Source organism: Nannizzia gypsea, genomic scaffold, assembly GCF_000150975.2.
Source record: "Nannizzia gypsea CBS 118893 supercont1.1 genomic scaffold, whole genome shotgun sequence".
In the NCBI taxonomy this organism is placed as follows: Eukaryota; Fungi; Ascomycota; class Eurotiomycetes; order Onygenales; family Arthrodermataceae; genus Nannizzia; species Nannizzia gypsea.
This window is the reverse complement of record NW_003345201.1, coordinates 4,371,483-4,392,922: the sequence shown is the minus strand read 5'-3', so window position 1 is coordinate 4,392,922 and position 21,440 is coordinate 4,371,483. Positions and strand designations below refer to the sequence as shown.

Sequence of the window (21,440 nt, the reverse complement as noted above, 5' to 3'; positions counted from 1 at the left end):
AGCAAATGAGTAGTTTACGGCTGTTGCACAAAGAGTCCATCTCCTATAACTTGTCTATCATGCCTGAGCAAACTCTCAACCACTGCTGGGCCTTTGGCTGATCCTTTTAAATGAGCCTTAACTGGCACTTAATGTTTAGCCGTGCTTACATAAGGCAGCAGCTCAGTGTCGGTGCCAGGCGGCAGAAAAAGTTTATTTGAGCTACATCCAAAAAGTGTAAAAAAAAAAAAAGTTATCAAGAAAGTAATCAACAACCACCGCGAACGCCGGCTGCACAGCTATCTCTTCCACGCAGGCGGGCAGGTTGGAAGGAGTTCGCAGTCATGTCGAGTTTCGCAATTCCTGTCTCGTCGTCCATCGGCGGAATTGACTTTGGAGTCATGTCCGATGAGGAGATCAAGGCGGTTTCGGTCAAGCGAATCTACAACACACCCAGCTTGGACTCGTTCAATAACCCAGTACCAGGCGGTCTATACGATGCTGCTCTCGGCGCATGGGGTGATCATATGTATGTCTGGCCTAACAGCTCCGCATTGAAGCACTGGATTACCTGGAAGGCTAACAGATTCGCCCGTTTAGATGTTCAACATGTCGCCAGAACTCTTGGTCCTGCGCCGGGCACTCTGGTCATATCGAATTACCCGTCCACGTCTACAATGTTACATTCTTTGACCAGCTATACCGACTACTTAGATCTCAGTGTATATACTGTCACCGGTTCAGGATGTCACGCGCGCAAGTTAATAACTATTCCTGCAAATTACGTCTGCTACAGTATGGTTTAATTGAAGAGGCGCATACCGTTGGGAACATGGAATTGCGGAAAGGTGCCCGAGGAAAGGATGACTCGAGTGATGATGATAGCGACGACGAGGATGACGTCGATTTGATACATCGAAGGAACAATTATGTCAAGCGTTGCATTGCGAGCCTCCCTGTTCAGAAGAGGAGTAGAAGCCATATGGAAATCGTTAAGGACCCCACCGCAGCGGAAATGCGGCGGAACTTGGTACGGGATTTCTTGAAGGAGGCGTGTGCTGTCAAAAAGTGCACATCTTGCTCAGGGTTAGCATTCCACTATTTAATCACCCTAATGATGCGTTGTGAGACCCATATTGATTTTACTTGCTTTAGAATTTCTCCAGCTTATCGTCGGGATAAGTACTCTAAAATTTTCCGAAAATCCCTTCCCCAGAAGGCCAGAATTGCCATGATGGAGGCTGGGTTCCAGGTACCTAACCCTCTTGTTTTGATGGAAGAGGCGAACAGGCTGTCTCAAAGACAAAAGGAAGGGAAAAAGCCTGCAAAGCTGGCAGAACCGCTTGACAGTGACAACCAGATCAATGCAGAGCAGCAAATCTCGGTAGGCAATGTGATGTTAATGGACGTCGAAGAGGCTGCAGTGACTCAAGTAGGCGATTCTGACTCTCAGCAATATGTGCCTTCTTCGGAAATTCATGCTTCCCTTCACTTCCTTTTCAACAAAGAACAAGAAATTCTCGATTTGATATATGACTCCCGGCCGTTTGTCAAGAAACGCTCCCATATCAGTCCCAACATGTTTTTCATCAAAAATATTCTCGTGCCGCCGAACAAGTTTCGGCCAGCAGCACAGCAAGGCCCAAATGAGATTATGGAGGCCCAGCAAAACACTTCTTTTGGCAGGATCATCAAGCTATGCGACCAAATCAATCAAATCAGCAGAGAAAGGCAGGGTGATTCGACAGGCACTTCGAGAAGGATTCGTGACTATCGTGATCTGCTTCAAGCAATTGTCAATCTGCAAGATGCCGTAAATAGTCTTATCGACAGGGATAGAAATCCCTCTCAGGGGGCAGGCGCTCAGAACGAAGATGGTATAAAACAACGGCTGGAAAAGAAAGATGGTCTCTTTCGAAAAAATATGATGGGAAAACGAGTCAATTTTGCTGCTAGAAGTGTCATTTCCCCAGATCCAAACATTGAAACGAACGAAATCGGAATCCCTCTTGTATTTGCGAAGAAATTAACATACCCCGAACCGGTGACGAACCATAACTACTGGGAGCTTAAACAGGCTGTTATCAATGGCCCGGATGTATACCCCGGTGCAGCTGCCGTTGAAAACGAGCTTGGACAGGTAGTCAGCTTGAAATTCAAGACTGTGGACGAAAGAATAGCAATTGCCAACTTGCTTCTCTCACCATCGAATTGGAAGCTTAAGCGATCACGCAACAAGCGAGTGTATCGCCATCTTACGACAGGAGATGTGGTTCTGATGAATCGGCAGCCAACACTTCATAAACCGTCTATCATGGGTCATCGTGCAAGAGTCCTGACTGGCGAGAGAACAATTCGCATGCACTATGCGAACTGTAATACATACAACGCCGATTTCGATGGTGACGAAATGAACATGCATTTCCCACAGAACGAGATTGCCCGTGCGGAAGCCATGCAGCTGGCAGATACCGACCATCAATATCTCGTTGCCACATCTGGAAAGCCGCTTCGTGGTTTAATTCAGGACCATTTATCTATGGGAGTATGGCTCACCTGCAGAGACAGCTTCTTCGACGAGAGTGACTACCATCAACTGCTCTACAGCTGTCTACGACCTGAAAATTCGCATACCGTATCTGACAAAATATGGCTCATGCCTCCCGCTATCTTTAAACCTCAACCCCTCTGGACTGGAAAGCAGATAATAAGTACAGTTTTGAAGAACATCACTCCAGATAACCGGGCTGGCCTCAACTTGGACAGCAAATCGTCCACCCCTGGAGACCGCTGGGGTGACAAAGCCGAGGCTGAAGTTACTTTCAGGGATGGAGAGCTGATATCGGGGATTCTCGATAAAAGTCAACTCGGGCCTACTGTTGGCGGCCTTATCCATTCTATTCATGAGGTCTATGGTCACATTGTTGCTGGCAAATTAATCGGTATCCTGGGACGTCTTTTGACTAAGGTCCTACACATGCGTGCATTCACCTGTGGCATGGACGATCTTCGACTGACTGAAGAAGGAAATGCCAAACGAAAGGAGTTAATCCAACGAGCGGAAGGCCTTGGTAACGAAATATCCCTAAAATATGTCACTTTGGATGAGAACAAGGTCGAGAACGAGGAAGTTGAGCTGAAACGTCGTCTCGAGGAAGTTCTACGTGATGATGACAAGCATGCCGGACTTGATGCGATGTACAAATCGCGTGCGGGTGAACTTTCATCTGAAATAACCAAGGCTTGCTTGCCCAGTGGCCTCGAAAAGCCGTTCCCTTTGAATAACATGCAGACCATGACTGTTTCGGGAGCCAAGGGTTCCATGGTTAACGCCAACCTAATTTCTTGCAACCTAGGCCAGCAAGTCTTGGAAGGTCGCCGAGTTCCTGTCATGATAAGCGGGAAGACCCTTCCGTCATTCCAACCATTCGAGACTAAAATTGGGGCTGGTGGATATGTGTTCGGTCGTTTCTTAACTGGAATCAAACCGCACGAGTATTATTTCCATGCCATGGCTGGTAGAGAAGGCCTTATCGATACTGCTGTCAAGACCTCACGATCAGGCTACCTCCAGCGTTGTTTAATCAAGGGAATGGAAGGCTTGAAGGCGGAATATGACACCTCAGTACGTGACACCTCTGACGGGTCTATTGTACAGTTTTTGTATGGAGAAGATGGACTCGATATTACGAAACAGAAGCACTTGGACAGTTTCACCTTTTTGGCACAAAATTACATGTCAATAGTGTCTCAGGTCAACGGGGTGAACGATTCGAGCAAGGTACACAATGAGGAAGCAAGTAATTGGACAAAGGCTGCCATGAAGAAGATTAAAAAGACAGGGAAAATTGAAGCTAAAGACCCTGCATTGGCTCATTTCCCCCCTGGTGCCAATTATGGCAGCACCTCCGAGAAGTTTTCTTCTGCCCTCAAAAAGGTATGGCAAAATATCCCATCAGCTTTTACTTATACTGAAGCTAATCCGACACCTAGTATCTTAAATCCAACCCCGACAACCTACTCAAGGACAAAAGCACAGGTGAGGGTGAAATCACTAAGAAGGCTTTTACCACTATGATGAACATGAAGTATATGAAATCTGTCATTGACCCTGGTGAGGCCATTGGTATCGTTGCTGGCCAGTCCGTTGGTGAGCCATCGACCCAGATGACTCTAAATACTTTCCATTTGGCTGGTCACGCCGCCAAAAACGTCACACTCGGTATTCCTAGACTTAGGGAAATCGTAATGACGGCCAGCAACCATATAATGACACCAACCATGACCTTGAAACTGAATAAGCAAACGGACGAGGAGACTGCGAGACTCTTTGCTAAAACCATCACCAAGTTGACCCTCGCTGAAGTCGTTGATAAACTAAAAGTTAGAGAACGTGTCACATCTCAAGGGAGTGCGAAGGCTAAGGTCTATGATATTCAAATCGACCTTTTCCCATCTGAAGCGTATTGTGCCGAGTACGCTATTCAAGTGAATGATGTTCTCCGAACGCTCGAGGAGAAGTTTATACCCCGTCTTGTCAAGCTTACTGAGGCTGAATTGAAGAAGAGAACCTCTGAGAAGTCCTTGTCTAGCCCTTCCGCTGCCCAGCCAGAGATTGGAGCTTCTGTTGGTGTCATAGAAGAAGCTAGGCGTGAAGGAGGAGATGATGATGACGATGATGACGAAGATTTGGATGATGCCAAGCGTGCTAGCTCGTCACGGAACAATGCTGGTCAAGCTTCGTATGAAGCCCCTGACGAAGGAGAGCAAGAGATCATTCGAAGACAGGACACACCTGAACCCGAATCTGATGATGAGGGCACTGATGATAAGCCAAAGGCCGCACCAGTGGATAACAGTGACAGTGATACTGATATGGAAGATTCCGGTACCTTTAAAGCTAAGAAATTGGCCAACAAAGATCGGGCGGAGGCTCTCAGGGGCAAGTATCCTTCCCTCACACAGTTTAGATTTAACCCAGACGACGGAAGCCTGTGTACCATTCAATTGCAATACGACATCTCTACACCAAAGCTTTTGCTTCTTCCCTTGGTCGAAAACGCAGCTCGCACTTCCGTCATACAGTTCATCCCTGGACTTGGAAGTTGTGCGTATATACCGGCTGACAAGGGTGAGCCCGAACATGTTATAACGGAAGGTGTTAATTTGCTGGCAATGCGTGATTATCAGGATATCATTAACCCGCACTCCATATATTCCAACTCTGTGTCTCACATGCTTAGCCTATATGGTGTTGAGGCAGCCAGAGCCACCATAGTCAGCGAAGTTGGAGCTGTTTTCGAAGGCCACGGTATCAAGGTTGATAATCGACATCTCACCCTCATTGCTGATGTCATGACTCAAACTGGTGGTTACCGCCCATTCAACCGTATGGGTATTGTTAAAGATAGCACATCTCCGCTGATGAAGATGAGTTTCGAAACAACAGTCCGCTTCCTTCGTGATGCAGTTTTAGAAAGAGATTGGGATAACCTCAACGGCCCTAGCAGCAGAATTGTTGTAGGTAGAGTCGGAACTGTTGGAACAGGCGCTTTTGATGTACTTGCTCCTGTTGGATAGATATAAAAAAATGGGGGGGAACAGTAAGGCGTTTCTTCATTTTCTAAATACTATTGGGGTTTTAGCCACATAGTTCATGTCAATATCAAACTCAAGTTCAAGTTCAGAGAGTTGGTCTAAATAAAATAAGCCATGACTACTTAGGTAGTTCATTGGTAGCCAGAGCACGCACATTAAACATATACTGGAGGATAAAAAGGTATTGATTAACAATATCACCCCTGGTGATTAGCGTTTCTAATACTCTGCATGCTTTAACAGCATAACTAAACGGATATGTTTTGAAACCTCCCAAACCCGCCTAGTATCATTTAAAACTTGTTTATGACTCAAGTTCCGCGAGGAGGTCTTCGTTAAAATCTTCATCATCACCCATTGCAGTATCAGCTACCCCTGTGTTGGTTGCAGTCAACGCCATTTTATTCCCCTGTTCCTTTTCTGACTCTTGCTTCTGTTTTTCCAAATGACGCTTTAGGTCTTCCAAACTCCACGTTGAAATACCTTCCTGATCCTTTGCTTTAAAGGGCTGTGCCATTGACTTCAAGAAGCTTTTAGCAGTTGCAACGGCCATATCAGTACTTAAATTCGTTTCACTCTCAAGCATGGCCTGGCTTATCCATTTGGGCAGTTGGTTTCTTTTTTTCTGGAATCTACGGTCAGCAAGTACCATTACTCCGTAATCATCCTTGCCACGAAGGACACGTCCAAGACACTGCGCCGCATGTCGTAGAGCATCAAAAGAGAGAAAATCGTTCTCACGAATGCGGTAGTTTTCTCGCAAGAACTCAAGACGAGCCTTTAAGATCCGCGATTCTGTATATTGAAACGGAACTCCAATACAAAGGACAGTACGCCCATAATGGTGATCAAAATCGATTCCTTCAGAAACCTTTCCTCGGGCCACGCATAGTAGTACCGCACCGCGGCCATTGCAGCATGCAGTACGGTAAGTTTCAAGAGCCAGGGATGATTCTTGGGAATCAGGCGTTTCCACGAGAATCAACTTATAGTTCCAGACAGAATCAAGAATCCCCATTCCCTGCCACATACTGATTATAGACTCCATGTAAAGGTATGATGGGAAAAACACAACAACCCCATCAGGAGTAATACGACAAAACTCGAGGAGCATATTGCCATAATTTCTAACAACTCCTGGGTCGTTGCGTATTTGGAATGATGATGAGATTTGTGCTTGGTCGGAACCTCGAGTAACAATCATTGGTAAAAAGGAGCGGCGTGCAAGAGTCATACTATACGATTCCTGTAAGGCAGCATCGAATCCTAGCATCTTCGGATACATCTCCAACGGGGAAAGAGTTCCAGACGTTATGATGACCGAACTAAACCTGTCGAATACAGGTTTTATGGCAATAGCTGCATCCAGGCAGGTGAAATGTAAAATGGGATTAGGAACAGTTGCCGTGTCAGATTCAAAGGGTTCAAGAATAAGCAGAAAGCCCTTTTCGTACGTTGCGGCAAGCGTAGCGAATGTTGCAACCTCCTGGAGAGGTTGGTAGTCTTCGATGTTCACAAGTTCTAGCGTACGAACCAAGGATGTAAGTCGTTCTGCGCAAAACCGTAGAGGTTTTCGTTCTATAAAAGTCAGATCTTTGAGATGCGAAAGGAAGGATAGCGGTGTTTCCGAGATCGTATGAGTAACTTTCATCCGCGTTTTCAGATACTCAATGAAACGTTTCAAAAAAGCCACAAAATGTTCGGCTCGACGAATGTTTCCAGGTACAGACTCCTTCAGAAGATCGTCCGGAAGAACAGGATTTGCCATTAGCTGTTCCTCCTCCCGGGCTTCGTCTGCTTCCCGCAAGCCTTCCACAAGCTTTTGGTATTCATTTTGCAGTTTGTCAGCATCTGAGCTCTTCATTTCGTCTATTTTACGTTCCAAGTTGCTGGCGCCGCGACCCGCTTTCCGCAATGAGTCCTCCGTGAGATCAATGCTGAGAGATTCGATACAGACGTTATCGATATTATGGGCCTCGTCAAAGACTATTATACTATCGCGTGATAGCTCTTTGGATACTCTCTCAGCAATTTTTGGGTCGAGAAGATAATGATAGGAGTATATTATGACGTTGCAGTACGGCATCTATAAAACACCTTTAGTACTATGTGATCGAGGGCAACTTTAAGTGAGATTGCCGTCAAGCTTACCATTCGCCGGGCAGAGAAATAAGGACACTGTTTGTGCTGTTCTCCGTATTTAATAAGCCCATCAAGTGTGAATACCCCCGGTGGGACTAAGTTACTGGGTTCTAAAAGGTCTAAATTCTGCAACAAGTTAGTTTGGCCCTTCGGATTGGACTGCTAGAGCGGACCTCATGGTATATGCAAAGCTCAACGTCTTCCCCTTTCTCCTTCTTTTCCTTAATAAAACCTGCTGTAAGGCTTCGGCATCGAGCATCAACTACTGCTCCACTCTTTTCACGCTTCACAGAAGGATGCAGACACAAATTCTTTCTGCTGGTGAGACCCAAGGCTCGAAAGTCTTCTACAACCCCGAGTTTCTGAGAACGATATTTCATTAGCGCGCGTAACTCGTTCAATGCCTTTTCGATCTCAGACATGGTTCGAGAACAGTAAATCAACTTTCTATGCTCCGGGTAATGTTGTTGGTAGGCGACAATCAGGGCGAGTAGAGTAATCGTTTTCCCTGTCCCGGAGGGCATCTCTAAGACACAGTGGCCACCTGCATCCAGGACCTTCTTGAGATCACACATATATGCATATTGTTCGGGATAAATCCGAGGGTAGGGGAAAAGAATTGGAAGGTCACTTCATTGAATCAAAGTAGTTAGCACCGAGAAATAGTCCATGGGAAACGGACAAGGCTTACTCTATGAGGAACTCCATCTTGTAATCTCCACGGCCGGCCCTAGAATTGGGGAGACGACGGTTAGCTCGCCTGCTCGGGGCGCTTCTTCCCTAGGTATCAAAGTATCAAGTGATAATTGATATCGACGTCAAGCTTCGAACTTCTTCAACATCAAAAGAAAGTCCGCAGAGCCGCATTTTAGTCAGCACATCTCACGTGAGCGATCTTCGGCCCCCACTGATAATAATAATTGTCGGAGAGCTGCTTTTGGATAACGAACAACAGCTTCTCAACCCCGAGCACGGGTGGATCTTATCGAGTTGACACCACAGGCGAGCATAAAGAACAGACGATGACTGGATTTGGCTGAATTCGCCTCCTGATATTCTATTTCTTTTATTTAATTGTTCCATCTTTGCATCAATTTCTCTATACCTCTACGATTAGTTGCCCCGCCGGCCATGAGCGGGAAGAAGTTCAAATCGCAGGCTTCAAGCAGCAGAGCGGCTGCCGGTGGCTTTGGAGGAGGTTCCTTCAGCCCATTCGGCGGTTTCTCTACGCCTGGGCTTGACCAGGAAACTCCGGCATCTTCTCTATCATATGTCTATGAGCCTCCGGACTTGTCACAGATATCCGACCCTCAGGTTGTGGTTACGTTTAAGAATCTTTTAAAAAAGGATAGCACTACGAAAGCCAGAGCGCTTGAAGATTTGCAGGGTCATATATCTAATACAGTGTCAAGTGGCTCTTTTCTTGACGATGGATTGTTAGAAGCATGGGTGCGTTCCCCTTGATGTCGCAATAAAGAGATATTATTGAACAGTAATGTTTACTTTGGATCCCTTTCCAGTCTAAGGTTTATCCACGTACCTCAATAGATTCCTCTCGCCGAGTCCGGCAGCTTGCCCACAGCCTACAGGGATATATCGTATCTACAGCTGGAAAACGAATTGTGCGGTATATCAGCGGTACCATAGGTGCATGGCTGGCAGGCTTATACGAAAACGATAAGCTTGTTAAGAAGTCTGCGCAGGACTCACTCATAAAGTCCTTCCCTACGGAGGAGAAGCAACAGGGCATATGGACTGTGTACCAAACGTCCATACTAGAGTTCATAGCGGATGCTACACTCCAGCAAACTCCGCTGACTTTGAGTGACGAAAGAACCGTACGGCCGGATGATGCTGAAGCAAAATATGCGCGGGTGGTAGCCACGGCGTTACTGGAACTTAACAGGCTTTTAGGTATTAATCATTAACCTTTGTTTCGAGTGTAAGATTTGCTAATTCAAGCAGCCACGACCTCGGCAGAAAAGCTCTCCAAAGATGCAGACTCTGTAGAGAAAATACTTCAAAGTCGAAATCTGTGGAAGTTTTCCTACCATGAGGATGCCTTTGTCCGACGATCCTTGTACGAACTCCTAGAAACTTGTCTCTCCTAACATCGGCTACAATGCCAGTACTGAAAGACGATACTTCAGGGGTGTTCAAGAAAAGAAAGATCAAAAGGGAGAGATATATCCTCATCCAGATTTTCGGGACTTTTATTGGCACTGACCAAGAAATCCCCTCAACTATGGACTACAGACTACTCCGCAAAATCCCCAGTTAAGAAGCAATTAATGCGATATATTAAAGCTGGCTCAGAGGGAGCAGGCCCTTCATACTGGTCGGAGTTACAGCTTATCTTGCAATTACTCCCCACAGAGGTGCTAGAAATTGGTGGTGGTGACGAGGTTGCCATACAATCCATAGCATCCATCGTTGAGGCAATCCACTGTTCGCTGAAGAAGAGAGAGGAGGCAAGGACAAACTTATTAGCTGCCTGGTCTGCTTACATCAAAACGAGCATTTGGATGACCAGTAAGATTCCCGTAGGCGAAAAGCGTTTCAAATTTCTGGAGGACCATCTATTTCCAATCCTTGTGCAGTTCATTGCTGCGGATCAATCACAGGCTGCATGGACAATAGACGATCCCAATGCCTCCAAGATTTGTGTTGAGCTGTTTATCGCTCTAAACCAGATGCTAGGAGACGATACCACACGTGGTTTATGTACAAACTTGGCAGCAATACTGAAAGATTGTATACTAATCTCCGAGCCAGAACAATCCCAAAAGTACCGAGCTTCTCAGGACTCGATTTGCTCTAAAGGAAACCGGTTTTTCACTATTTGCAGCGGGGTTATTACAAAAGCTTCTGGAAGCAATGACTATGGCGCTATTGTGGAATCTATCAAGAAGAGCTCGTTTTCTTTGATAGAGACGTCTCTTCAGACTCTTCAATCTAGAAATGGGAAACCCTATGGTGCTGCAGCAGTTGTTGATGAGGCTCTTACCAAGATACCATCACTAACGGGTGAAATGGAAGTTTTGGGCCCGTTTGTTAGTGATGTCCTCCCTCAGCTCATTTTGTCACCCTCAGCAGATCGCCTGGTCTCCATTCTGTTTGCCTGCCGGGGCAGGAAGGGATTTAATAATGCCCTAGCGAAAGTTATTGGTACATACCACAATACTCTGCTATCCTCCTCTCAACTACCATCAATGGGCAAATTATTTTCCTCGATGACAGATTTTGACGCAGAAAACAATCCAGTCTTCAAACCTTTGGTTTTAGGTGTGCTCCAGAACGGTGTTCATGGGAGTCATCATACGTGGCTGGATATTGCAACGGTCTTCAGAACAAGAAACTAGGACCTGAGATTTCCAACACTGTTCTTGATCTTTAATTGAAATGTTGTCCAATGAAGATTCAATAATGGAGGTTCTCCGTGGACTACTGCTACTTTCCACAGAAAGTTCTGCACCAATCCAATCTTATGTTGCGAGCTCAAATGGCTCGAAATTGATTTCCAAGCTGTTATATCTTACCGAATCTTCCAATGAGGAGGTAGCATTACTCGCAGCATCGTTGAAAGAACAAATTACCAGCATTGCGGGTGAAAGCAATTCCCTAAGGCCAACTCTTCAAGTTTTGGAAAGGAACTTTACAACGGTGGATGATGAATCACTATCGTGAGTAAAATTAATTAGGGTATAAGAAATCCTGCTAATTCTTTCAATAGTGTCGAATCGTTAGTAGCTATTGTGCAAGAAGTCCTTGGTCAATCATCTGAAGACAGTCGCGCTAAGCTATTACTGTCACTTCTACCTCGAGAGAGTTCATGGAAGGTTGCTTTGGAGCCTTTCTTTGAAGTGCCACCAAAGCAATCATGTTCAATAATGAGCCATCTAGGGGGAGCCGTGCATATCATGAATGCGCCACGGAGCTTGGAAGTGTTACGATCTCTTCCAAGAGATAGGGACAGCTTTCCGTTAGCATTTCGGATTGCATACTATGTCACAAAGCTCCTAAAGTCTGCTGGTATCGACAACGTGCCTTTGCCATCTCTAGAAAATGTATTCACGTACTTTCCATTGGTCATCCAGCTTGTTGATGAAGAATTGAGCATTGACGAATCTACGACAATCCTATATCCTCTCACCCCTGAAACCCGAGCCATTGCGATTGAACTTGTTTCAGAGGCTCGCATTCTCATGAATGGTTGGATCCAGAAGTCATGTACAGCAGACGCAGCTTACAAGTCCGGGAGCAGGTCATTTGTATCATTTTGGGAGAGGAATTTATACAACTTTGAAGGCAACGGCCCTAGGGCGTACCGGTTTGCAGAGAGCTTTGCCCGCATTGTAGCCGAAAGGGATGCAATTAGGCAGATGCCGTCTGCTGACAGCAAATTGCAAACGGCGATGGAAATTCCCGCGCTTTCTAACCCCTTTGTCCTTATTGCAAACGTTGTTGGGTATAGGGATTCGATCATCGAAACGCAAACCGCTACAAAGCTCTGTAACCAGCTAGTTGCAGATATCACAGGTTTGAAGGACACAGATAATGTTGGAGGTAAGTTTTGAATTCACAGGCCCAATCTGTTTCCTCCTGGCTGACACCTCGATCACAGATCTACGAAAATTGGTAGTCCTCAATTCTCTAATGCACGGAGAAAGGAATCCAGCGAAAAATATCCCCACGCAAAGACTGGTATTCTTAGTAAAACATTTAATCGTGTGCTTGCAGTCTGGGAAATCTGGTGCTGGGATAATCTCAGAAATACTGAAGCTTTTATCAGCAGTTTTACCCTTGATGAAGGAGGTTTATGGATCGCACTGGCCGGAATTATTTGATGTGCTGAACTCATTATGGCAAACGGGTGACCTATCCAGCGAATACCTTCCTGTTCTACATTCCTCATTGCGTTTGTTCAGTTGCTTAAGGAAACTGGCTACCGATGACAGCAATGAGGACCTAGAGGATGCATGGAAGGAAGCCCGAAAGTCGCACACAGAGAACATGGTTAACATGTTGAAGCAGTTTGGTAAAGCCCGATTTTATTCCCTGGCATATGTTATTACCTTACTGACATATAACAATAGGCCCCTCCTTTCGCTCTGATCAGCCTTGGGACATCACTACCGATCTTCTTTCGCGAGAGCTGTCTGCCATCAATGCCGACTCAATATCTGATATCAGTGAATTATTTTCTAGCCTTTCAATCGAAAATAAGGGTGTACAGCGTGCAACGTATGGAATAATTCATCGAGTGATACCCAAAATCCAGGAGGCGCTGTCTTTCGACGTTGCATTATCCAAAACTGCCGTCAATCTACCAGATCAGCTCTTGGCCCTTCTCTCAGAAGTACCACCAATAGCACCGCTTAGAGAAGCTACCATAGACGAGGATCTCTGGCTCGGTGCTCGTTCGTATCTCCTTGGCTGGAAAGTAGCGTTTGATCATTTCGCATCTTCGGTGAGATAACTTGTTATTCGAACCCCCGCATGGATAAGTCACTCAGCTCTAACTTAGCATCAGTCAATCCCGGTTCAAGAGAGCTACAGCTCTGATATAAAGCAGAAAGACTGCTTGAGTCCACTATTGGATTTTGTATTTGATTGCCTGGAATCACCCCAGGGTCAACTAACTGATGCTTCGAAATTCGAAATCCGCTCATTCGAACTCGATACTGCCGAGTCGTCAAAAAAAGAGATGCAGTGGCTTTTAGTCCATACTTATTACCTAGCCTTGAGGTACCTGCCAAACCTCACCCGAGCTTGGTGGGTTGACTGCAAGAAGCGGCTGAAGACGCCTGTGGAAACCTGGACGCAGAAATATGTGAGTATTTTACCTTGAGGAGGAAGTAGTCGATCCATATTTCTAACTGCTGCCAGATTTCTCCCCTTATAATAGAGGACTCGCTGCAGAGCGTAAGCGACTGGTACTCCGGTCAGGACTGGGGCGGCGAGGACCATGCTCTCGAAGTCAAAGTATCCTCTAGAGCAGCCGAGATCATAGGCAGTATTGAAATAGACGAGGAATCGCCGCCGACCTCTATTGCTATTTCGCTCCCCCAAACCTATCCGTTGCATCAAGCCACTGTTACTGGGCGCTCTCGCGTAGCCGTTGACGAGAAGAAATGGAAGAGCTGGCTGTTGGTGATCCAGGGCGTGATATTGTTCTCCAACGGAAACCTCATGGACGGCCTGATGGCGTTCAGAAGGAACGTCCAGGGAGCTCTGAAGGGACAAGGCGAGTGTCCCATCTGCTGCTCCATAATCTCCGCCAACATGCAGACGCCAAACAAGAGATGTGGAACTTGCAAGAATACGTTCCATTCGGACTGCTTGTTCAGGTGGTTTAGGAGCAGCAACTCGAGCAGCTGTCCGCTGTGTCGCAACAGCTTTTTGTATTCTTGATTCCTCGCCAGCCATGTCATGTAGAGCAGTATATAGACCTGTATAGAGCTTACCAATAAGTCATTCGACCTCCATCATGTACGCCTTTGCGGAAGCTTCCATCCACTCTGCGTCTCCAGGCTTGTCTCGCTGATCGTCGTAGTTATGATGTCAGTGTTGACAGGGGGAAAACGCCGTGGGGCAGCAGCCAAAGTACAACTGGCTAACTATTTATTTATCTTATCAGAACTCCAGACGGCCAACCCACCAGGAGGATTACGACAACCAACGACAACTACGACACAAAACAACGTCAAGATACTCTCTACGATGTCGGCTGCGCATATCCCCAACCTCAATACTCTGCGGCGAGGTGGTGGAAGAGGCCGCGGACGAGGAAGGGCTGGCTATCTCGGCACCGCGGGCGCTGGGGACAGCAGCTCAAGGGACAAGGTGGTGCGGCAAACAGACAGCGATGCCAGCGTCTCGAGACTCAGCGCCGTCGAGCTGGGCTATCTTCGCGATCCTTTCGCCTCTATCCTTGCGCCAGAGACAGCTGAGATACGAAGATATCCCATCATTAACAGAGGTACGTGACGGTTGTATCGCGCTGGGCAAGCGACGGTCGCACTAACCAGAGACGCCCAGGAACGTATGTGCGGACGACCTCGATTGATGCACTGGTTGCCCGGTTCCTCCAAACGGACGGAAAGAGGAAGGAGAAGAAGCAGATAATTTCACTCGGAGCTGGGTCGGATACTCGAGTATTCAGGCTGTTGTCCGAGAATCCAGCGCTGGACCTAACGTACCATGAACTCGACTTTGCGGAAAACACAGCCCCGAAGATCGCGAAGATCCTCTCCTCTCCACCTCTTCTGGACGCGCTTCGCATAACAGACCGAGAAGAGGTGACTACGTCTCCCAATGGTGATGAATTCCACTCGAAATACTACCACCTTCACCCCATAGATCTGCGGACGCTCACAGCATCGTCCAACGGCCCGAACCGCCTGAAACTGCGAGATATCGATCCAGCCGCCCCAACGTTGTTGATCTCAGAGTGTTGTCTCGTATATCTATCTCCCGCTGACGCTGCGAACACCGTTTCATATTTCACGGAGCATGTGTTCTCCTGCGAAGGCAGGCCAACCACGCCCCTTGCACTGATAATATATGAGCCCATCAGACCGGACGATCCGTTTGGCAAGACAATGGTGAGCAATCTGGCTGCTCGCGGGATTCAGCTGCAGACGCTCCATCGTTATGCGACATTGGAAGCTCAGAGAGAGCGATTGCAGGGTCATGGCTTCTCGAGCGGCCAGGGGGCCGCTGATATCGATTTCATATGGGAGAGATGGATCGGAGAGGACGAGAAAAACCGAGTTGCGGGAGTTGAGATGCTGGACGAGGTCGAGGAGTGGCAGCTGCTCGCAAGGCATTACTGCGTTGCTTGGGGATGGCGAGACGGCACGCCATCAGCCGGAGAGGAAGAAACGCTTCCGACTGGCGAGTCCTTTCATGGCTGGCGAGAGTTTCCATCACAATAAATGACCCCAATAGACTGAGCGATTTGCACTGTCAAAGAACAAGGAGTTATCTTACTTTTGACAGAAGATCGGCCATCCTCGGAGTATTCCAGGAGTCCTCATATTGATCCCTCCTCTTCCAGGACGACACACAGTCGCTTTTTCAAACTACAATACGGAGTAATGGCCCGCGACTCTGTCTCCGCCATATACAACCATGCAGCAAGCTCTTCATGGATATAACTCAAGGAAATGAAGCCTCCCTTCCTCTTCCTGAAGGTTTTCCATCTCCGGACCCCCTTTCCAACAAGTCTAAACAAGTTGGATTGGAATATATAGCATCACGTGGACATCTGAGGCTTAAGCTCGATCTTCAATCCGCAGGTAAACTAGCGAATTTTGCCTTTGTTTGAACGCGAGCAGTCATCTTTGCAACTCTTTCTAACCAGCCATGGATCGAGCAAAGTGCGACGGCCAAGGAGTGATTCGACAGGGCCTGGGAGCCACCTCGACCGTGTGGTGGATTCTATTGGAGTACGTTGGCGATCTCAATTTAACCCCTGCACCACGCTACCAAATCTTTTTCTGGATACGATAACTAGTTTGGTTGAACCAACAGAGGCTCTCCGCAGCGCTAGAGCTTCGGTTGTCCTGGAGTGTCTTGTCCTCCGTTCATTTGATATGACATGGAGGGAAGCCCGGGCTGGAGGAAGAATGGGCGGGACGGACTGCGCTGGAGCCGTGCATATTTACGGAGTACTTACATATAGATGGACAAGGGCATACGAATCGTGACCAGTTATCTGATTAGTTGGTGATGGCGTACAGAAGCGCCTCTTCTCTACCAAGGAGCGACTTGGATTGGATGGATACCAGCGTGATGCAAGGCACAGTCCGCGTTCCTGGCCCAGCGCCGTGCCTGGCTGACTAGGCTAGGCTTAACCATGGTCGCCGATGCCACACAACTTACTTAGGGGAATTGCATGGCCCCCTGGCAGCCATCACCCTGCCCCAGATGGCGTCCCACTAAATACGCCCGCCTTCGCCAGTTAGTTCAAATCTCGCGGTCGACCTCCTTTTTGCGCTCTGCTGTCTGTCTTTAATCTTCAAAAAGTGTTTTTGCACCTCACTTCATACACTCTTTTGCGAAACCTGTCTGTCACTCCTTTAGTACGACTGTTGAGACCGTTCCCCGCGTTCCATTCCTTTCTGTTATATCTTTTTGCTCACGGTCGTTTGAATAACTGCCTGGAAACAATACTCTCCTTTGCTTGTTTAATCCGCCATTCCTTTATCACCGTTGGAAAGATAACAAGAGAGAAAAAAAACGTGTCGCAAAAGGGGCTACTGCGCAAAAAAATAAACACAGAACGGTCAGCATTTGCGCACCAGCCGTGCGACAAATTCTGTTATTGAAAGTCGACATGTTGCGCATACCAATCTGGGCGACGGCCGTCCTTTCCTTCCTTGCAGGCGCATCTCAGGCTGGACATGCCGATTTCCACGGTTATACTCCTGGTTTGAGCCGCCATCATGGAGGAGGCCATCAAAGATTCCATCGGTCCGCGCCTGCTCTGGAGGGCCATGGGATATCCTATGTCGAGAAGCGAGGCGGTCAATGCCAGTTCCCTACGGATGCTGGACTGGTATCTGTTACCCCGAACGCGATGAATGCTGGCTGGGCCATGAGCCCCGACCAGCCTTGCAAGCCTGGTAGCTACTGTCCCTATGCTTGCCCCCCTGGCCAAGTCATGGCACAATGGGATCCAGAGGCGACTTCTTATACCTATCCCGCCTCGATGGTACGTCCAAGTTGTTTCCTGCCATCTCTGCCAATTCGACTAATTTGTCTTGATAGAACGGTGGTCTTTACTGTGACAAAAGCGGAAAGATTCAAAAGCCTTTCCCTGAGAAGCCGTACTGTGTTGATGCCTCTGGTCCCGTTAAGGTGAAGAACAGCTGTGGAGGGGTGGTTTCTTTCTGCCAAACTGTCCTTCCAGGAAATGAGGCTATGTTGATCCCTACCAGTGTCCAGGATACCGCAGATCTCGCAGTCCCCGATCCATCCTACTGGTGCTCGACTGCTGCTCAGTATGTATCAAAAAGGGAAGCGCCGTTGTTTTTTCTGTTTCTATTTGCTAACTTTCATTGATACAGCTACTATATCAACCCTCCAGGCACTGACACGGACACTGCCTGTGTATGGGGAACCAAGTCTAACCCATGGGGTAACTGGTCGCCATTTGTTGGTGGTGCAAACACCGACGGCAGTGGACAGACCTTCCTGAAGCTCGGCTGGAATCCTATCTACCTCGAAACCGAAACTCCCTTCAGGGACGAGAGCCCAACCTTCGGTGTCAAGGTTGAGTGTGACGGATGTAACGGACTCCCTTGTGAAATCGACCCAGCCAAGAACAAGGTCAATGAAATCACTGGTAGTGGCACTGACGGTGCTGGTGGTGCCGCCTTCTGCGTCGTTACTGTTCCCAAGGGTACTCAGGCTACTATCGTAGTCTTCGAGGCCGGTAACAGCGGTGGCTCTGGTGGTAAGGGGGGTGGCTATAAAGATGACAAGCCAAAGGATGACGACAAGAAAGATGAGCCCAAGCCATCTTCAAGCTCTTCCTCATCCACCCCTTCGCCCACTCCCTCAAGCTCGTCCTCTAAGCAAGCGCCGTCCGTTACCTCCACGTCTGAATCGTCCACTTCCGAATACTCCCCGACACCAACTAGTTCTTATCCGAGTAAGTCTAGCTCTGCCACCTCATCTTCTTCGATTGCGGCTTACTCAACCACCTCGACATCTGCAGACGCCTACATGCCATCACCCCATGTATTTATCGAGAGCCCTAGCTCGTCAATTCACCAGCCTACCAATGGCTCATCAATTATCATGCCAACGCCTACCGGCTCCGGAAATGCGCCCACTCCAACTCATGAAGGCGCTGCTTCGGCTACCGCTATCTCCGTTATGAGTCTCACACTCAGCTTCCTAATCGTCTCGATCTTCGTCAACTTTTAAACAAGACAACAAAACAAAAAAACAAGGAAAAAGCGGAAAATACGGAGTAATTCACTGGGATTGGAAGCGCGTTACTTTACTAATTTTCTTTTTTACCCTTGACTTCTCACTTCACCCGATCTCCCCTTTTATATATTCTTTGCTCTTTACCGCAAGAATATCCAGCCTATATACCTGCCCCCTTACACTTGCTGCCCATTTTCTACCCTTTTATTTCTTAATACACCCTTTACGATGAGATTTACGCGTAGGCCGGGGCTTTTTTATGACATCTTCTGGAACCCCCTATGATTTTTCTAACTTATTTATACCCTTCTGATATCCCCTCTTACAGATTATTTACCTTCTTGTACATAATCTTTATTGATAATCACGGCTTCGAACATGCCCACACTAGTATACGTGTTCGCGACTTCAACGCCCTTTGCCTCTTTCCCTTTCGTTCAGCGTCTACAACGCATCAAGTAACACTTAGATGCAAACATCAGTTACTATCGGAACCGTTATCCAATAATAGGCCAATCATGTTCAACTATTTAACGTCGTATCATCTAATAAGAATACGTAGCCTAGCTAGTCAGCTGCACTAGCGCCAACTTTGGAGTTGCTAAACTAAATAAAATAAGAAGCTTCAGCCTTTCGTTAACGTGGAATCATCTACATTAACACAGAATAATGAGTAATGAGAAGAAGAATACATATAACAGGAACCACGGAGCACAAGAAATCACCATGAGACGCCGTCCTCGAGATGAGCCCGGGCTTGTCAACTGCAGGTGGTGGAAGAAAGGCCACTGCCGGAGGGGAGACACCTGCTACTTCCGACATGATCCCTGCCTACAGGGCGTTGACCGTCGGGCTGATGTAGCTGCAGCTGCGGCTGTGGCTGCGGCTGCAGGTGACGAGAACGGAGTCACAACTCAGGATGCTCGTAAGTGCAGCAGCAGCCAGGTTATCGATGAAGCCTCGTGTTATTGCTGTCTGGACGTGAGGCTGCGGAGTTTGGGGATAGTTATAGATATCTAACTAACGGACACTTTATATGATATAAAGAAGAGCCATCGCAGCCAGGTCAACCCAACGACTCGGCCAAAGAGCCCGAGCAGTGCTCTATTTGCTTAGAAGTTCCGAAAGTTTGCGGCCTATTGACTGATTGCGATCATGTCTTTTGCCTAGGTTAGACCCCTCCATTCAGCCGCTGTTTTATAGCAGGAGGCTTCCACTAATATTAATGAGCAGAATGCATTCGACGTTGGAGGCACTCCCGGCAAGGAGACCAAAACAGTCGGAATATTGGTCGTGGCTCCCGCTCTGACGACCCATATGCGATATGGGGCCCAACCACGACCAAGTCTTGTCCCCTATGCCGTAAACCCAGCAAATACATAATACCCTCTGCGATATTTCCCACTCCATCGCCAGTCACACAGGATGCGTCAAAAGGTATAGTAGAAAGCGAGACAGCAGCTTCCAGTAAACCCATCCCCAATGGAACTACACTTAACCCACTGAAGGCATCAATCATCAAAGAATATAATCGAAGTATGAAGAAGATACCCTGCCGTTACTTCCAGACTGCCATAAAAAACTGGGAACAAAAAGTGAAAGAAGCAACGGAAAAGGGGGCAGCAGAGCCCCCATTTCGGCCAGGATGCTACTTTGAAAACAAGTGCCATTATGCCCACATCGATCCCCAGACCGGAGAGCCATACATCTTTGATGCCGCGCTCATCGCGGAGATGCACAGAAAGCGGTTACGGCGCGAGAACCAACGCCGACTACAGAATATTCTAAATGAGGTCCTTTTGATGGGTGTATCACGGCGAGAGTTCGACTATTCCTATCTATCTACCTCCCCACCACCTGAACTAGAAGCTTGGCCCATATCTCGTCCCGATTTTGATGAATCTTCTTCTACTGATCTAGAATCCTTTTCACTGCCTAATTGGCGTGTCTGAAAATATTTTTGTATGACAACTGGATGCTCATTTTGAGCTTTCTACTATCATTCCTCAGTCTTCAGTCCATTCCGTTTCTAAGGGCCTAAGGTGTTTTGGGGTAGCGTTTACTTCCGTATTTGGATTGTAATCATATATATTGGGATTTTCGCGCAATGGTGCTAGCTTAACAAATATGCATTATTTTATGGACGCCTAATTTTCCTTAATATTTATCATCACTTCGTTGCCTTCCAAGGCACAGCACCTGTCCAGAGTTCCACCTTTGAAGAGGCGTTGTAATGATGTTTTTTTGGGATACATCCATGTGTTCCCGCAATTACGATAGGCAGTCAATGAGGGCTTTTCATAAGTTAGCAATACTCATAGGTAATTTCCTGTTGACTTGTTTCCCCTCCCAAAGTGAGGCCAGTTTGTGATTGTTGCATAGACAGCTGGCGTTCGGGATATGTTCAAGGGCATGGCCGGATTGCGCTGTTCATCAGTGGCGAGTTGTACCTTGATATCTGCCGCTTCCTACCAAGTCTGCGCGAATCCCGGTGGACTTGGACATCAGCCTTGGCCAGGTTAGGGTCGTGGAATCTCTCAGGGAACGGTCCATCTTGCTCGATGCAGATACGGATACAGGGCGGGAGGAAGAGAATAAGGCAGATGACGCGGATCGGTATCACCGTCTTGCCTCCATCCCGCCGGCGATATGAGACGAGTCCAAACCCGGCTGTATTTTCCATCTCTATGGCTGATCGTCCCGCGTATTTTTGCTCCTACCATGGCAGCAACTATATCGACCTCTACTATCACAGCTTGTTCTTCGAGATCTGC

At 47.4% G+C, this 21,440-nt stretch overlaps 6 protein-coding genes across 6 annotated transcripts; 5 read left to right on the top strand and 1 right to left on the bottom strand.

The window, feature by feature from the left end:
• Positions 1-323: 323 nt before the first annotated feature.
• MGYG_01608 (DNA-directed RNA polymerase I subunit RPA1) lies at positions 324-5,559 on the top strand (the record flags this gene model as incomplete). The annotated part of the gene is made up of 4 exons (XM_003177486.1): positions 324-508; positions 580-1,065; positions 1,135-3,916; positions 3,973-5,559. 4 exons carry the CDS (start codon positions 324-326, stop codon positions 5,557-5,559), a joined length of 5,040 nt encoding a protein of 1,679 aa, XP_003177534.1.
• Positions 5,560-5,881: 322 nt separating this feature from the next.
• MGYG_01607 (DNA repair helicase RAD3) lies at positions 5,882-8,427 on the bottom strand (the record flags this gene model as incomplete). Its single annotated transcript, XM_003177485.1, has 4 exons — positions 5,882-7,663; positions 7,729-7,845; positions 7,893-8,349; positions 8,411-8,427. 4 exons carry the CDS (start codon positions 8,425-8,427, stop codon positions 5,882-5,884), a joined length of 2,373 nt encoding a protein of 790 aa, XP_003177533.1.
• Positions 8,428-8,850: 423 nt separating this feature from the next.
• Positions 8,851-14,133, top strand: MGYG_01606 (hypothetical protein; the record flags this gene model as incomplete). The annotated part of the gene is made up of 10 exons (XM_003177484.1): positions 8,851-9,168; positions 9,240-9,633; positions 9,685-9,799; positions 9,881-11,004; positions 11,138-11,402; positions 11,453-12,285; positions 12,344-12,757; positions 12,816-13,189; positions 13,253-13,552; positions 13,609-14,133. 10 exons carry the CDS (start codon positions 8,851-8,853, stop codon positions 14,131-14,133), a joined length of 4,662 nt encoding a protein of 1,553 aa, XP_003177532.1.
• Positions 14,134-14,442: 309 nt separating this feature from the next.
• MGYG_01605 (hypothetical protein) lies at positions 14,443-15,659 on the top strand (the record flags this gene model as incomplete). The annotated part of the gene is made up of 2 exons (XM_003177483.1): positions 14,443-14,701; positions 14,761-15,659. The coding sequence occupies 2 exons, from the start codon at positions 14,443-14,445 to the stop codon at positions 15,657-15,659; spliced, it is 1,158 nt and encodes a 385-aa protein (XP_003177531.1).
• A 1,403-nt stretch (positions 15,660-17,062) lies between these two features.
• MGYG_01604 (hypothetical protein) lies at positions 17,063-18,660 on the top strand (the record flags this gene model as incomplete). Its single annotated transcript, XM_003177482.1, has 3 exons — positions 17,063-17,440; positions 17,497-17,729; positions 17,796-18,660. The coding sequence occupies 3 exons, from the start codon at positions 17,063-17,065 to the stop codon at positions 18,658-18,660; spliced, it is 1,476 nt and encodes a 491-aa protein (XP_003177530.1).
• Positions 18,661-19,335: 675 nt separating this feature from the next.
• On the top strand, positions 19,336-20,618 carry MGYG_01603 (hypothetical protein; the record flags this gene model as incomplete). The annotated part of the gene is made up of 3 exons (XM_003177481.1): positions 19,336-19,591; positions 19,714-19,836; positions 19,900-20,618. 3 exons carry the CDS (start codon positions 19,336-19,338, stop codon positions 20,616-20,618), a joined length of 1,098 nt encoding a protein of 365 aa, XP_003177529.1.
• Between the last annotated feature and the right edge of the window lie 822 nt (positions 20,619-21,440).